The sequence below is a fragment of the Condylura cristata genome, unplaced genomic scaffold (assembly GCF_000260355.1).
Source record: "Condylura cristata isolate star-nosed mole 26May11 unplaced genomic scaffold, ConCri1.0 scaffold00031, whole genome shotgun sequence".
Taxonomy (NCBI): Eukaryota; Metazoa; Chordata; class Mammalia; order Eulipotyphla; family Talpidae; genus Condylura; species Condylura cristata.
The window spans coordinates 17,349,891-17,367,798 of NW_004567132.1; the positions used below are offsets into that span (position 1 = coordinate 17,349,891).

Consider the following 17,908-nt stretch of genomic DNA (forward strand, 5'->3'; position numbering starts at 1 on the left):
GGAGCAGGCGGGGATCGAACTCATGCAGAAGTGGCTTAAGCTTCTTAGTGCTGTGCTTTAACCCGCTGTGCCACCAGGGAGAGCCTTTCTTTTAAAATTTTATACCAGCTCCACTCCAGCATATTTCAATATGCTTTCAATAATGGTTAGAAAATTGAAGAAGCTGGGGTCCCAGTAGTGGTCAGAGATTCAAAAATTAGATGATATGCATCTTACAGATTTAGACATTGAAATAGAAGCTTTCTTTCACACTTCTCTTTAACCTCATATTCAAGGCAGTGTTTATAGTACTTTATAGAACAAACTGTTCAAATTGGAACATGGTGCTCCTCTAGATAGAAATAATGAAGTGGTCAAGAAATAATGAAGTGGTCAAGAAATAATGAAGTGGTCAAGAAATAATGAAGTGGTCAGGATCATTTCCCCCTGGAGTCAGATAGCGTGACCTCATGATCCAGCCAGTGGTCACTTGCCATTCAGCTGGTACAGACCTGCAGGATGAGATGTATTTTCTGGACCAGCAGTGGGGTTATTTATGATTTCTAGCAACTTACTCTCAACTACGGATGACCTTGGTTGACACTGTTTCCTGACCTCTTTTCTTGAGGTCCCTTTTGGGCTTTCCTCTCCAGGCCTTTGCTTTCGGGGTTTTCCATATCTGGTTGGGGCTGTGTCTGTCCCAGCAAGCTGCTGCACATTCGGAAGTGGGGGGGACCTTTTGTACCTGCATTCCTTGCATCATTGCTGTGCTTCAGTTTCCCCTCCTGTGAATGTTAATCTGGTTTCCCATTTGAAGTATTATTTTGTTTTAAGAGGAGGATGGGATTAATTTCTGTTTCAAGTTTCTCCAAACTCTACCCACAATTCTGAAAAGGAAGTTGTATATCAGACTGGAGTGCTAGGTAAAGAAAAAAACTGACTGAAATTGCCTAATGAGGAAGTCCTAATCTTGAAAAGATTGCTAAATAGATGTCCTAAACTGCTCTTTCTTTAATATACATCCTTCCCTTCAGGCAGATGAACTCACACCTCAATTTGGCTTGGCTCCTATCCTGCTTGTTTTTCCAACCTGAGTGCCCCTTTCTCCCCCTCTTCCTCCCAGATAGAGACTTAAAGAGAAACATTGCAGTGTGATAAGCCACACGCCACACTTCCACCACAAAGCAGTCTAAGAGGAACTGCCTCTGTTTTGTTACCAGAGTGACGAAGCAGGTTAAGAAATTCCTACTGTCCCTGTACATTTGGTATCTTCTAAATGACTTTCTTCAATGACTTTGGACCTGGTACTTCCCCCCAACCCCCATTTTCCCAGCTGCCCTGTGGATAAAGTTGGCAGGATTTTGCAAAGTGCATTCACTTCCTCCCCAATCTAGGAAAACCTGTCTTTGTACAGAGGCAGCTTCTTGTTTCTGATTTCTGCTTCCCTTGGCCACCCTTCACCCAACACACAGGTGCCAGCCAGGGCTAGATGTAGTTAGGAAGCTATGACATTAAAGAATTCATCCTCCCTTTCTGAGTGTCCCCAGTAAACTCAAGATGGATACATCGTCATGCTGTCAAAGTTTGGACCCAGAAACTACATACCTACATTTCCGATAGCTCTTCCATATCCTTTCACTTGGTTTCACATGATAGAGAAGAAACCAAGCCCTTGGAGTCATCCACAGGCAAGGGGATTTGTACCAAGGGCTTTACTTTAGAGCCAGATACACCTCAGTTTGAACTCTACCTTTGCTTCTCACCATGCTAGGGGTGTGGGTGTAGAAGGGATTTAGAAGTTCTGCAAAATGGCAATGAGGTCAAGTCAGTAAAACCATAGGATGGTGTCTGGCTTGGTAATTGTTTAGCTATTGTAATTATCATCATTGTTTCCATCTGTCATTGAACACTAAAATATGATTATAAGGACAACATGAATGTTTAACTTGTTAAATTCTTTGAGGGTTAAGGATAAGAACTATTGGTTGGAGTTACAGGCAATATTGTAGCACCTTACACACCAATGTTACACTAAGAATGGCTACTGTGGAATTGTGGCCACTTCTCCTGTACTCTTCTGTGTGTGCCCCTCATACTTCAGGACTGTCTGTGCAAAGGGGTGTGGACTCTGCCCACTCTGTAGGAACTCTCCTGCTTCCTTTGCAACATCCAGGGCCATCCATGGTAGGTGGGGGCGGCAGTGAGGCTCCTGGCCCTTCTCCCTGGAAAGCAGTTGTATGGGAGCTGCAACTTTGCCATGTGTCTAAACTCATGTCAATGTTTGGAGACACTCTTGACGCCCCTGTTGCCCTCCGATCTGCCTGCCAGCCCTGTGGGCCAGACCCTCTGCTGGTTGCTTTGTTTCTGTGTCAGGGAATGACTGGAATTGAAGCTGCACTTTCAAAGGCCTGAATGCACTGCAGGACCATTTGGTCTGCATAGACCCACTGCTGTTTACAGAGGGGATGTTCCTCCGGCACAACCACAGGAGTGCAGATGAGCTGCACTGCCCAGAGTTTGACTGTTGTGTTTGTGTGACTTTGGGCATATTGCCTTTGGTAGAGTGGAAAAAATTACATTGCCTCCCTCAGGGCTGTTGTGAGGAGTTAATGGCCGTAATATAAAGGTTGAGACAGGGCCAATGCCACCTAGACGGTTTACGGTTACTGCTATTGCCTATGATGACATCTTGGATTATTCCTGGACCTGGCCTGGCATTGACCTCTGGTCTGATGACCCTGAACTTTGAACAGTAACACTGCGATGTATAAGCCATGAGATAGCATTCTTGGGCCTGCCCAGCTGTCAGTGGGTATGGACAGGAGGCTGCTGAGCCATTAAAGTTGTCCTCAGTTTAGGGCCACCAGAAATTTGTCTCTGTATCATTAGAGAGAGGCTTATCTGAAGCTGTACCCTTTTACCTTCTGTGGAGCCTCAAACATTACAGTGGAGCTGACCAAGCCTCCTCAGCAGCACTCTGACTCCTCCAGATTATAGGACTCCAGATCAGAAACTCAGGTTGGGGTGTGGCCTGGGGCCCTGCTGGGATGCAATGTATCAAGCCTGGAAGCTGCAGGTTAACAAATACACATAGTCTTGCCTTTGGTGCTTATGATTTGGACATTTTCATTTCCAAACTTCAGATGGGGCTATAAGGGGCAAAATTTGAGTCCTTACACTAACAGGGAAGCCTGACTATGTCACTAGGATCAGAGAAGGCCTCTGGGGGTGGGAGGGAGGCCTAAAAGATTGGTAAGAACTTATCAAAATGCAGAGTAGGATAAGAAGCTATAGGGCCTATGTGAATGGGTTCCAGTCAGGGAAGGGTGAGTTGGAGCACTGAAGAAGGTAGTTGAGATTACAAGGAATGAGGAGGCATCAGTGCAATGAAGAGGTGAGTAAAGGCCAGATCACATGGGACTTTGGAAGGCGATGGGGTTTGGTTCTCACGGGAAGTCATATGGAAAGGTTTTAAGCAGGGTAGTAACAGACATTGGCTCAGAGTATAAAGTAGATGGAAGAGGTGAAGGTAGAATTGGGGCTTGTCTATGCAAGAGGTGGTGGCTGCGTGGCGGGGCAGAGCGGTGCTAGGATGGACATGACTTTCTTGTGAGGTGAGGGGAACAAGAGGTGAAGGTCAGTAATGAACCCCAGTTCCAGGGAAGTTGTCACAGGTTTGGAAATGCAACATTTCTGACTTCCAAAATGTCTTTTTCTCCATCTTCACCATGCTCTAGAGAGAAAAGTAAACCAGTTTTTCTAAATTTAATTTTTAGGCTTGTCAGATTCCTGTGAAATGGTCTTTAACAGTTTGTACAGATCTAACAGATTCTTTTCTGTGGAAGGGCTGAGTGAGTTTCTGTGACACAGAAACTCTGCCATATATGTGACTGTAGGTCTCCATTCTTGTTTCCCATCCTTTCCAGGTTGACCAGTACCTCTACCATATGCGCCTTTCTGATGAGCAGCTTCTGGACATCTCGAAACGGTTCCGCAAGGAGATGGAGAAGGGGCTGGGAGCCACCACCCACCCCACTGCTTCAGTGAAAATGCTGCCCACCTTTGTGAGGTCCACTCCAGATGGGACAGGTACTATGCCTGGGGGTTGGGTTTGGCTTTAGGTGCTCCATGGCTGTGGGGGAGATTTGGGTGGCTCTGCTCAGGGACCCAAAGAGGGATATGTCAGTGAAGGTTTTTTAGTTTGAAAATCTGAGGAACTAACCCTGTCACCCATTTTTTCCATCTGTGTGCCTGAGAAAAGCTGCTTGGTTCAGTCTGGGATTTTTTTGGTCCTAGCAAATGTACCTAAGATGGTCACAGCCACAGGGCATGTCAGTTCCTGTTTGGACCACCTAACTGGCTGGTTCCGCAGACATACTTGAGAAACAGTGTGGTACAGATCGTTCTAGGTTGTTTCTTGGGCCCCATAAGGCTTCCATAAAGAGAATGAGGAGTCCAAATATGGGAGTGTGTGAAGAGCAGCTGTGCACATTAAGGTATTAAAGACTCTGGAGTTGTGCATTAAGAGTCTGTTAGGTTTGGACACAGCGTGCTTATTTCTCAGCATACCCTGCAAATCATTTAATCAAATCAGAGAAAAGGGCCAAGATGGGGCACTGAAATTGAAGAATGGGTTGGGATTTGATCATAGAAGGCCTTGCATGCAAGCCTAAAACATAGTTTTCTGCAGTAAGCATTGGGAAGTAACTGGAAAATTCTGAGAGGTGCGAGCAGAACTGTCTTGGAAATGCACACCATCAGCAGGATATGTGGCATGGAGGGGGTAGTGATGGCTGTTGGCAGGACACAGGACGGGATCCTGGTGAGATACAGTGGCCAGGGCAGGGAGCGACGACTGTGATGCCAGGGTGCTGAATCCGGCTCCCTGGGAGGGGGGTTTGGTGGTGGTAACGTCTTTAGAGAAGGGAAAGGAACTAAGTTGTGTCAGCATTGTCACATAGCTTGACTTGTTTAAATCTCACACAACCTCCATTTTAGAAATGAGAGGTACCTTGAGAGGGCCTTGAGAGGTGGGGGGTGGGGGGAGCTACCACATCTAGAGGTGTGACAAAAGAGTTACAAGGGGCAGTTTCAGGGCAGTGAAAGAATCTGGAAACAGAGTCTGAGAGCCTGAGACAGCCAAGAACACCAAGAAGCCTGAAGGTGCTGAGCTGGTGAAGAGCTGCAGAGAACTCATGGCCTGGGGGAAGGGGAGGCACCAGAAAGCCTTGCTCAGGCCCTACCTGCCTTGGTCTTTGCAGCATTATCTGTGTGCTTGAGCCTTACTGAGCAGGAACCTCTAAGAGCCTGTTCTATCCTAAGGAGACTTGACATCTTTCTAAGATAGAGTCCTAAGATAAGCCTGTGTTTGCTAAAGTCTGGCCACTCAGACTAAAGTCAGCCTGGACCCAGAGAGTGTGACCTTGCTCCGGATTGCTCACTGAGTGTGTGAGTCTCAGCTCTTCGAGCTGAGTGAAGGGCCTGAGTCCAATCCTATGTACATTTACCGTTCCTGTCATTCCCTCTGACTGGCCACGCCAACTTCTGTTGTTCCCCCTTGACATTCAGATAAATTTATTAGCTTCTCAAGGCCAGGGACTTTGTCTGTATTTCATGCACCAGCAATGAAACAAGTACCCTAAATATTTACTAAATACAGGTGGACTAAAAGCTTTCCTGAGCATCTAAGCTTAGTAACTCATTGACTTTTCACAAAACTCTCTAAGGGAGGTGTAGATTTTAGCTACATTTTTTTTAAAGATGGAGAACTTGAAGCTTGATTGGTCAAATACTTACCTAAGGCCATGCAGCTCATGAGAGACTGAGTCAGGATTTGTGCTCACTTATGCCAAAGGCCGGGTGGCAAGGTTGCTCTGGCATTGCAGCTGGTGTGTGCCACATGCAGCATGTGCTCAGCTGAACTGTTTTGAAATGGGGTTTTGGGGCTGAATGTCTGGCCGTATTATATGGGTTGGTTGTTTGTTGGGGAGAACTGGCTATGGGGTAGGTGTTTCCCTCTTCCTACCCTCCTGAGGTCAGAGGCACTGAGCTCCCCCTCGGCTCTTGATGTTTGCTCCCTCTTGTTGAGCCTCCTTCCCTGCCTTGAGGCCAGAGCCCTGGGAGCACTTGCATTCCATCTCTGCCCATGCACACGCAGGTAAGGCTTTTGGCCTCTGAATGTGAGTTCAGAACCAGAGGCTGACTCCTGCAGAACCAGAACCAGAGGCTGACACCTGCAGTTTCTGGCATAAAAGGATCTGGGGCCCAACTTGACCCCTTTTCTCTTCCTACAGTTTTATGATGCCCAGGGTGCCTCAAATTCTACTGTGTAAATGGTGACAATGTAGAAAAGGAATAGCATGTATTGGGATGGTTTACTCACTGCACTTCCTCATTTGTGAAAGGAAACCTCAAGGGTTGTCTTAACTGAGACTGTAGGGGAGAATCTAATGGATGACCTTTTCATGTGTAGTGAAAGTAGAGCTCCACGGCTCCTGGGTGCACCGCTGCAAGAGGCAGCCCTGCAGCTGTTTTACTGAGAGGGCAAGTAAGCCTCCCAGGTCCTTTCTTTTGGAGAGAGCCAGCATGAGAGTTTACTCCCATCAGCCAGAGGCCCTGCATTATGGAGTGAGGACTGGGTCTCAGCTCTCTTCTCCACACACCTCACCTGTCTAATGTTAAAATCCTGGTAGAAAATGGAGAGAGACTAAAGGAGGTTTCAGGTCTCCCACTTACGACAGAGCCTCCATTATATCGAAGAAAAATCACCTCCAAGTCATGATTTGCGTTTTCTCCACTGAGTCCCAGGGAGCTGATTCTAAAATATCTGCACTTCATAGATGTGTGGACAATGGAGTATGAAGAAAGGTGATTGGCATAGAGACAAATGAAATTATATAATTGGTCCATATATATATGGTTCAGATGACTACATCAGATGACTACATCAGGTGACTACATTTGGTTTCTGCCAGGGTATGTTAACAAATGCCCTGGATTTTGTTTCCAATTCACAAAAATTTAAAGAAATGTATAATGAACATGCAGACAGGCTATGTAGGTTCTACATTGTATTTTACTTGACTGGCTTTATCATACTCTGGCCATCCATCAGCCCATCTTGTTTTACCTGAAGCAATTACCAAGTAAATTGCAGAAACCAGTTTATTCCAACCCTAAAACTTCAGTATGTAGCTTATTGAGTCCTGTTTTTACTTTTTTCTTTAAAATTTATGAACAATGTGGCCCTCCCTGGTGGCGCAGCGGGTTAAAGCACTGCACTGAGAAGCTAAAGCCACTCCGCATGAGTTCGATCCCCGCCTGCCCCGGAGGTGACCACATGGCGTGGCAGACCTCTCCTGACCCGCCCGCTGCTCCCCTCAGCAGTGTACTTCGTAGATCTGCCTGTTCTGCTCCCCACTCTGTCTCTGGTGAAGCCTCTCACCGCCCCTGAGTTCTCTGGCCTGTACCCCACTTCTGTATGTACAAATAAATAAATCTTTAAAAAAAAAATTTATGAACAATGAGATGGCAAATCTTCAGTATCATCTGATGAGTAGACAAAGACATACACCTGTTTAATAGAACCCCACCAAGATAAAGAACATTATCCTTCGTCCAGAAGTTCCCTCTTGCCCCTTCCCAGGAAATACCTGTCCCTCATCCTTAGTGGGGTGGGGTTGGGGGTCTGTTTTAAAATTTTTATGGGTGTTAGTTTTGCTTGTTCTAGAACTTCCCATAAATACCATTTTATAACATTTCCCTTTCATACAAGGCTTCATTTACTCATCCTAATGTGTGTGCTTTATCCATGTTGTATATATCAATAGTTCGTTTTTGTTGGTTGCTGATTCCACGGTGTGATGGAATCCTATATAACATGAACATTGGTGGACACCTGAGCTGTTTCCTGTGTTGCCTATTATGACTTTTATATATATATATACACACACACACACACACACACACACACATACAGGTATACATATATATATATATGTACTTATATATATGTATACACACACATATATATATTGCAAAAGCCTCTTTGTGGGCACATGTTTTCAATTTCTTGGGTAAACAACTAGGAGTGGAATTTCTGGGTCATAGAGTTAGGTGTGTGCTTAATTTATAATAAATGGCTAGAGCTTTTCCCAAAGTGGTTGAACCACTTTATACTCCCCAACATTGTGTGAAGAGTTCCTCTTGCACCAACATGTCTTGTCTGTACCCCTGCCTTTTGATTTTTGCAGTGCGGAGTTGAGTAAAGAAATCATTCTTTACAATCATATGTATCAGCTAGGAGCCCTCCCCCCAACCCCACCCAGTAGTCAGTCCTCACCTCAGTTAAGGCCCTGCATCTGACAGCAGTCCCAGCTCCAGACACAATGCTGTCAGTGTCTCCAACAAAGACAGAGATCTGACTTTCAGGATACTTCCATTTCAAGAGAAAATGCAGTAATAATTGACATCATTTGATGAGCCCCTATTTATATAAATCATCTTTGCTAGCCTATTTGCATAAGTAATCTGTTTTACTTTGCATGCAGACGCTACAGTCAAAAACATTTGCGATTTAAAAATAAGGCCGCAGAGGCTAAACAAGGATTGGTTGGTAACTGCCAAGGTCAGTTAGTGATAGAGTTGGGATTTTAATGTAGTCCTGATACTGTGACCAGAAAATTTATAGTTTACAATGGTTCATGTTAATGCACTGACATTTCTAGAATAAATTGGATGATCTTTTTTAGTAGATCATAAATGCGAGTTGGCTTTGTACCATTACAATAAGAAATCAAGTACAACCCACCTGAAAATCTATAGCTATTCCAATTTAGTAAATTATCTTTATAGTGTCTATATCACCCTTGTCCTTACAAGATTGTTTAGATTGATGTCGTACAAGGTGGAGTAATATGAAGAATTTCCTTCATTGGCCATTTCACATTTCCCTGAATTGGGATTATTTTCACAGGTGAGTGTAGCTCCACCCTAAGCCAGACTTAATTTCCTAGAGAGAAGGGAATGATGATGGTGATGATAATGATGATAACTAAATATTGCAGGGCTATTAAATACCAGGTACTATTGTAAGCACTGTATTCAGGCTATCTTATCTTCACAGTGGCTTGATGGTAGGCACTATGAACCCTATTTATAAAAAAAGAAAGTAGATTTAGAGAGATCAGGCAACTTGCCCAAAGTCACATGGGAGAAAGTGGAAGGTTTAATTTGTGTGCCTTAGGTCTATCACATGGCTTGTTTTATGCTTATACCCCCATACTGCTACCTGATGAATTAAATTCAATTCCCATTCATAGCTCAGGCTTCGTTGATTAATTCGTTCAACAGAATCCTCTCTGAGGCAGAGTTGGAACACAGCTTTGGAGCAGCTGTGTGCCAAGTTGCATTGTGCCCTGCCTTTGAAGAGTGAAAATTATCCTGGGAAGATATTGCTCTCACAGATGAAATGATTACAGAATGATACTGGGTCATATAAAGCGAGCACACACTATGATAGAGAGACTAAATTGGTGATAGGTTACATAGAAGTAGATAAAACCTTAGAGAAACCTTTATCCTGGTTGCCCAGCATTATATTAACAGTTGTGTAATGGAGATAGAGCAATAACTAACACACAAGTTAACAAGTGGATTTATTTGTTGCCTACAGCATAAACTGAATATTGTATCTATAAGGAATGTATATATAGCAGCCAATCTATTAAACATTTACAAGCACTAGGCATTGTACCAAACCCTTTATGCACTTGTTGGATTGAATTTGGCCAAAAATGACTTGTATCTCTGTGTCCTGGGAAGAAGGTGCAGGCTAGAGAAGAGGTTATTACTTTCCTCTTTTAAATGATGGTAAAATCTGGATGTCAGATTTCTACTGATATACCCCAAATCATCTAGCTAATATGTGTCAAAGTGGAATTTGAATACAGGTCTGCCTGGAAACCTTAACATAATCAATGCCTCTACAATGTTGAAATATAACCTTGGTTTTGTCTTTTTTTTTTTTGAAGATTTATTTATTTGTGCATACAGAACTGAGATAGAGGCCAGAGGCTCAGGGGCGGTGAGAGGCTTCACCAGAGACAAAGTGGGGAGCAGAACAGACCGATCGACGAAGTACACTGCTGAGGGGAGCAGCGGGTGGGTCAGCAGCCATGTGGTCACCTCTGGGGCAGGCGGGAATCGAACTCATGTGGAAGTGGCTTTAGCTTTTCACTGTTGTGCTTTAACCCGCTGCGCCACCAGGGAGGGCCGGTTTTGTCTTTTGAAGAGCATTTTCACATCTGTGAAGCTACTGTAATACCACCTCTGACCGGCCTTTTTGTGTTTAAGAAACATTTCCCTAGCATACAAGTTTCAAGAGGCTGCTTTCATCTGGTGTTGTGGGAGCTTTGGGGGCATTTACAATGTATCTCTGTTTTTGATTCTTCCCTTCATGTGGAGCAGCTCCATTTTTATCTATTGCTACACTTCGACATTTGGCATCCATTGTTTAAAATGGTTTGAAAATGAATGATTTAGGAGATCATGTTACCCCATTCCTTGAATATACCAGATGCCTGTGTTAACTGATGCTGTGAATTGATGCCTTTAATAAAATGAAGTCACTTCTTTATTTCTATGTTATTGAGTAGAAATTGATATTGTATAATAATGGGCATCCTGCAGCATAAAAAGAGGCCTCCAAAGGTGGTAGTAACTGGTGGTTCCAGGTACATGGGAAATATGTACTTTGAGACCCATGTCTGCCAAAGGCCATTTTGCTGATTACTTACCCAAGACATAGACATTTATCTTTCTTAGTTATCCTCTCAATTGGAATTTGTGCCATGCATTCTTAGAGCACTCCTTTGTGGTATCCCAGCAAACACTTGAAAAACTAAAGAATTAACAAAGTTCCCTCCAATCCAGAGTGACTTCATGCAGGAAGATGGGAACATATGGTGCTGTCACCTGGTGTTCCTGGAAATGTTTCTGCTGTAGAGTAGTTAGCAGATTCCTTAGGGGCAGTGAATTATAGGGGCTTAAGAAATTGGATGTGAAATTTTGAATGTGTGTCTTTGACTCATTTCTGGGGTTGAGACTGAATGTCTTGGGTATTGGGTGACAAGGAAGAAGTGATGGCTCAGTGACTGGATCTCACATAATCCTAGGGTGACAAGCTCTCCTGCTTATTTGTGACACACTTTTTAGCACTGGAAGTTCCATGTTGGTCTTGGGATAGCTGGGATGGTTGACCACCCTGGGGCCCAGGTCTTCTCACTGTTTGGCTTGACCATATCACAGCAGCTTTCAGACTAGCCTCCCTGGTTCTGGATGTGTCTGCTGTGGTATTACTGGAGTCCCTTTGAAACACAAAATTGAAGGTCTGCCTATAAAACCCAAGTCCTTGGCTTTTACAACGTAATTGTGGCCATGGCATAAGAGTTATATGCTGCAGACACCCTGGGCATACCGTTCCCTCAATACATCAAGATGGACTTCCACACCTTTAGATATGTCTCGTCTGCTCAACTTGGTGACCTAATACCCATTCAAACGACCTGGCTGTCTTGTGTTGCTTACCAAGAAGGCTTCCTTGTCGGAGTAGAGATAATCATTTCTTCTATGATGTTTCTATCATGGTGCTTGCCATAGTGTATCTAACTACTCAGTCAGTCCTGGTTCAGTCAGGAACTAAGTTGCTTATAGCTCCAGGCAACTAAGAAGCTTTTAGTAACCATATGGCACTTAGTATTGAATTAACTAATCAGAGTAGGGAGTAATTTGTTTGCTCCTAGAAAGATTCAGTTTTTGACTCTCAAAATATGATGCTTAAAACATATTTTAAAATACTGAACCCACATCCCAACTTTAAACAAAATGAAATCTTATGTAGAACCCAATATGTAACAGCTAAAATTTGGGGAAAGAACTAAGAAGTAAAATGAAGTGAGCATGTGGGAATTGAGACTGTGCCTTCATTGGCCTCCTCTAATCCTCACAAAGGACAGACCCTGCTACTTTCCAGGATTCCAGGACTTTGGGAACATACATAAAAGGGGGCTTCTGGGTCAGCAAGCAGGGTGGGGTCAGCACATAGCCCCAACCCTGCCCCTGGAAGTTGACTGAAAATGGATACTGTTGGTTTTTGGGAGGCCTGTGCCTTGACCTTCACTTGGCTGGAAAGTATCCAACAGCATATGAGCTAACCAGATGTGAGGCGCCATTGTAAGCGCAGCTGAGGGGGAAGATCCTTACTGAAGTCTGACTGTAAGGAGTGGGGGTGAGGGGAGTATTATCTGTAGGAAGGGGAGAGGATAGCAATAGTCTCTGATCTTGAAATGGTACCAACCTGGCACCCCTCTAATCAATCCTTCTCCCACTACACACACTCAAGCTCTGGACTTGAGGCCCAGGGTGTTGCTGGAGAAGAAGCTAAGGTATAGTTGGCCCTCTTCACAGCCTAGCAGCTTAGGGGTGACCGCACGATGTGAGCAGCTTTGTGTAAGAGGATATGTGCAGAGGGGGCTTTCTCTTTTACTGAGACCAGGTAGTATTTGGGCCTTGAATATAGAGAAATAGATATCTCATGTGTGTGAGAGAGGCCCTCCATTCAAGGGTTACAGAACAGCAGCTGCAAAGGGCAGATAGACTTCTTTGATGCTTTTCTTTTCTAACAGCTGTGATTCCCTTGCTATTTGGTCTTTGGCTCCACTGAACAAGTCAGCCTGTGCCTTCCTAAGGTTTTCCATAGAAACAATAAATAAATAAAAAATAAAAGATACGAGGGCCTTCCTGGGGTGAAGCTCTGTCCTAACCAGGTAGGGCAGTGCCACTTTTGAACACTTGCCTTAGGTGAAAGGGCACTGCTGCTTAAAAATAAAGAAAAACAAACCAAACCTGTTTGCAAGTCACTCTGGTGTCTGGGTTGGCACATTGCTCCAAAGGCCTAATGAGATGAACAGGTGGCTGTCTATTAAATTAGAGACAAACTAATAATAATTGAAAATAGACCCTGTTGTAAAATTCAACTAACCATTGCCTTTTACTCCTCAAAAATGAGTTTGGACATTGTCAGGTATGAGGCCACCATTTGTGTATGGTTTTAAGAAGGCTGGAGTTAGGGCTGCTCAAATGCATTATTGGCCAAGTTAACTAAGATGACAGTAACTTTTATGTTCTAGCAGTTAGTCAAATGCCATTTTAGTCCTCTTCAGCCTGGGTTAGTTCCCAGGAGAAATTGAAAGTGCTTAATTTTGCTAACCTCTCTTGTTTGATAACAGCTTTACGGAAAGTGGGCAGAATGGCAGCCCAGGATGGGAAATGAGTCAGCAAACTCCAGAGAGAACAACTTGAGTCTTAAATGTTGGGCAATTTGATGGAGGCTGGTTTGACTTTTTATACTCTTAGTGCCAATGCCTCTTAACTGTGAGCCAGTATTACTTGTTTGAATACGTCATTCTTTCAGTAGAGTATTGATAACCCTTCTCTTGTCTGTTTTTGGGGAGGGTTACCAAAGAGGGCTTGCAAGTCGTGCAGTATAATTATGAAAGATGGCACTTTTTAGCTATGGAAAAAGTGTGCACCAACAAGCATTAGTAGGCCCTGACTTCTTGCCAGGTGAATGTGTCTGCCTTTTTCCGCTCAGGTCTGAGGACCCTTGGCCATTTAATGAGCCCAGGGATGGACTGCAGTTACTGATAAAGTTTAGGTTGTCTTTACTTTCTTTTTCACCATAACTGATTTGCTCCCATCGTAGATTCTATGCCAGATAACCATCAGCTTCCAGGAATTTAGAACCTTGAAAGGTCTGGGTGTGGTACAGTGGGACAGGTACAGGCTCCAGGGTCAGATGGATTTGGATTCGAATCCAGGTTATTTACCCCTGCATGACCTTAATCAAGTAACTCAACTTCTGAACCATGGTGTCACTTCCTCTGCCACCCAGGCCAGCTTGGAGGCTGAAGTTCACCCCTGGTTTTAGGCTTTTGCCATTGTTAGTGAAGAATTTCTTACTTGAGGTTTCCATGAGCAGCTTCCTTATTGCTGTAGAAAGCTGCTACAGAGTTAGACAGACTGAAACCTGGATTTTAATTTCTTGACCTGAGCCTGGGTTTTTTCATCCAGAAATTTGGTTTATACTGATGACAAGTTTATTGAGGGTTAATGAGATACTTACTGACAAAGTGACCATCATTTAACAGAAGTTAGAGTCTCATCTGTTAAACACATCTATGCATTTGAGCCTTCGGTCAACTAAATCCTCCCACATTTGCTTCTGTCTTTCCATTGTTTTGTTACCATAATAATTCATACATCAGTGAGAGTCTGAATTATGTTCTGGGAACAAGGAGATAAAGATCTGTTTCTGGGCTTCATTTTTCAAAAAAGAAATATGAAGAATAGAAGATGAATAAATCTATAGTGAAAACTTGCTTCCTTTGTATTAGCAATGGTGGTAGCCTCATTTAGAGAAGTTGGAGGCATTTAAACTCTTCTTCAGAATTTCTAGAGACACAAGATACAATTCAGAAACCACTGATATTTTGAGAACATAAAAAATATTTCTTCATGGCTAAAACACCAGGGAAAAACCTGAAAGACATGGAAAAAAGTCATCAAAATTGTTTTCCTGAAAATGTAAAGAATTCTACTTAAATTATTGAAAACATAATGATTTTTTTTTAAATAAAGGCAAAAGAGTTGAACAGGAAATGAACAGAAGAGAATTCAAAAGGTTGGTTGGTTTTTAGAATCTAACCTTACACAAATGAAAGAAAAAACGAGTGAAAAAATAAGATACCATTTTGACCTAGGAAATGGCAAACAGTAATTCCAAATCACAAGGGACATGAACTTAGTGAAAACCACCTGTAGGTTTGTGTGGAAATTGCTTAGAACCTTGAGAAAGTGAATTTGGCAGTTTTCTCCAAACATTCATTCTGAGAATCACTGATTCAAACCCATATTTCGGGGTTTCTATAAAACAATTACAGCCTGTCATGGTTATTTTGGGAAGTGGGGAAGAAATGTTTGCTTTTCATCTTTCCCACTTCTGTACTTCAGTATTGTTTGAACTTGTAAAAAAAAAAAAGTTTATATTTTATTTATTTTTTAAAAGTTGCAGCTGTTCTCCAGACATAACAACATGTTCAGCATAAAAAAAAAAGTACCGAAAAAAAAATGTGAAAAATGATGTAAAAATAAACTTTTTAATAAAAAAAAAAAAAAAAAAGTACCTTACCTGATGGTGTCATATGTAGTTGGCACTTAAATATTTTGTTTACCAAGTAAGCCATTATTGAGTAAAACACCTTCTCAGATCTCAACTATAATCATTCAGCAAGATGGAAAAAAGTGATCACATGTATACAACTAACAAAATTGTTCCTGGGCCTTACCAGACCCTCTGCTACGAGGCTGTGTGCTTTCATTTCTTGACTGCTTGTTGTGTGCATATTCACCTTCTGTTCTGCACTTCACCCAGACTTAGGCCCCCTGGGAGAAGTCAGTGTGAGCTGTGCTTGACAGATGAGGTGACATGCCCAGGGAGAGCTGCACAGGCAGGAAAGCAGCAAGTCAGAGTCAAACCACCCTTGTCTTGATCATTCTCTCCTGCATGGTGGAGGTGGGCACCAGGAGAAGGGATTCACTGTTCTGAGCGGTCACCGTAGGATTTAGCTCCAGGACCCTGTGCTGAGTCTGTCTCAGATTTTGGACTCTGGAAGGAATATAGCCCTTGGCTGTGGAGCTGTGGTCATGTATATTTGTGGATGGTGTGCTGAGGAGGAATGTCTATTCTGGCAGATCTGAAAGGAAAGCAAGGGATGGCATTCCTTCCTAGGAATGGAATCATCAACAGTACATTATTATTTGTGGTTTCCCTTCAGCCATCAGAAAATAAGCCAAACCACCATTCATGATGGAACTGTACCCCTCAATGAGTTCAGCTGGAGTAGCCTTGGATCCTGACCAACCAGGGCCAGCCTTAGCTGCCTCAGTTGCCTGTGGCTGCCGATTCAGCCGATTGCATGTATCCTGCGCTTCAGAGTGCCGATGTGGCCACTTTATCTTGACTTTTCCTTTTCATTCCTCATGGCAGCTACAACATAGTTTTCCCTACAATCTGGCTGAGCTCCCATTTACAGAGGAAGCTCAGAACCTTTGTGCTTGGAATAGCTGCCCGTGGCCACGAGGAGGGCAGAGTCACCCGAGAGGGGCCTGAGGTCACTCTGGCCCTCTAACAACTGCAATTAGTGGAGGGGGCACTCCACATACCAGGGAGGGAATGGAACATTAGTGTCTCAGAGGAGGTATTCCAAAGTCACTGGAGCAGATTCAGTGGCTGTTTTGGGACAGGTTTCTTCAGTCTCCCCTAGCCTGTCAGTCTGCACTCCAGCTAACACTGGGCCTGGAAACCTCAAGGAGGGCGTCAGGTAGTGTCTGCCAAGCGCCTGGATGGAAAGTTTCTAGCACTTATTGAACATGTCCTAAGTTCTTGGCTCTGTGCTCGGTGCTTGAGTACGTCATTTTCTTTCTTCCCTCATGACAACCCTGTGAGGGACTGTGTTCCCAGGCCTGAGGCTCAGAAACTTGCTACAGCCACAGTGTGACCAGTGGCCGCCCAAAGGTCACATGGGCCTCAGGCCAGTCTCCATGTATCCAACCACCAAGTAGAGGTGAGTCCTACTCTACCTAGGACTCACCTCTACTTGGTGGTTGGGTATTCTCAAGTCGCCACCCTGGACTGTAGGGGCTGTGGGTGATACCCTCAGGCAACGGGGGAAGTATGGCTTTTCTCAGGAATAAAGAGCTAGAGCTACAGAGGACAGAATAAGCCCTTGCTGGTCTGTTTAGTCAGGGTATTCCTCTGACCCTCCTATCCATTCTGCTTTCTTTCAGCATCAATTTCCCATTGGGAAATGGGCTGAGTGTTGACAAACATGCAGTTAAATGAATCCCCAAGGAAATGGCCCTGTGTCTTAGAGAAGATTCAAAGCAGGGCAGTGAAAGTCTGATGGAGCCATTACTGGTTGAGGGAGCTGCCAAGGGGGGTGAGCTCACCTCCTCCTCTGCCCTGGTCTGTGCTGTTAGGCCCTAACCCTGGCTCTGGTCTGTGTGCCCCTTCAGCACTTTCATTCTGTGCCATACAATGGGTCATGTCCCTGTAGCCAGCTATATTGTTATCTAGAATCTGGACGTTTCCTGTCTGCACTGCTGTTTCCTGGAGGGAAAGGCCTTCCTTGTGTACCTTAGTGGTGACACCTGAAGTTCTTGACCTGATGTGGAATCTTGCTCTTTACCCCGCTCTGCCCCCAGCTCTGTGACTTATCTGAATGGAACAGTTGAGTGGAATAGCTGACTGTTGTATTATAAATCTTGAGGTCTGCATTCTCTCACATTTGAATAAGCCTTGGGCCTTTTACAGGGACCTGCTTGGCTTATTTCTTAGGACTCTTAATGTAGAGCCCATTGGACTCCATTCCACTCCACCACATGAGCCTCTCTCATCATTCTGTAGAACATTGTTATCGTCATATGCAAAGGTGAAAAAGTAAATTTTGTACCAGGATCATAGTCTGGTGGAAGGCCCACAGACCTGTAGCTGTGTGCTGGGAGTCCTGGGGAATTGAAGAATAAAACTGAAGTCTGGAGTTGTGGTACTAGGCCCTGGAGATTTATTAGGGCCTTGGCTGAGGGCCAAGGAACAGGGCCCTTAGGAACAGGGCCCTTGTGCGGAGGTGGGTATCCATCACTGGTTGTGAAACTGTCTCAGTATTTATGTGCATTGTAAAGGTCATCAAATGTAGGAGTGCTTAGCATTAAGAAAAAGAATCTGGTAATAAATAAATGAGCAGAAAAACATAAGACCTACTGGCCACTCATCATCCAGGGGTATCCAGTGTTTTTAGTGGGAGGGACCTCA

At 43.9% G+C, this 17,908-nt stretch overlaps 1 protein-coding gene across 1 annotated transcript in view; it reads left to right on the top strand.

The window, feature by feature from the left end:
• HK2 (hexokinase 2) overlaps positions 1 to 17,908 on the top strand; it is a 53,858-nt gene that overhangs the window by 11,931 nt on the left and 24,019 nt on the right. Inside the window, exon 2 of the mRNA XM_004691575.2 lies at positions 3,906 to 4,068. Coding sequence (XP_004691632.1) covers positions 3,906 to 4,068 — 163 coding nt within the window. The remainder of the gene's footprint in view (positions 1 to 3,905; positions 4,069 to 17,908) is intronic.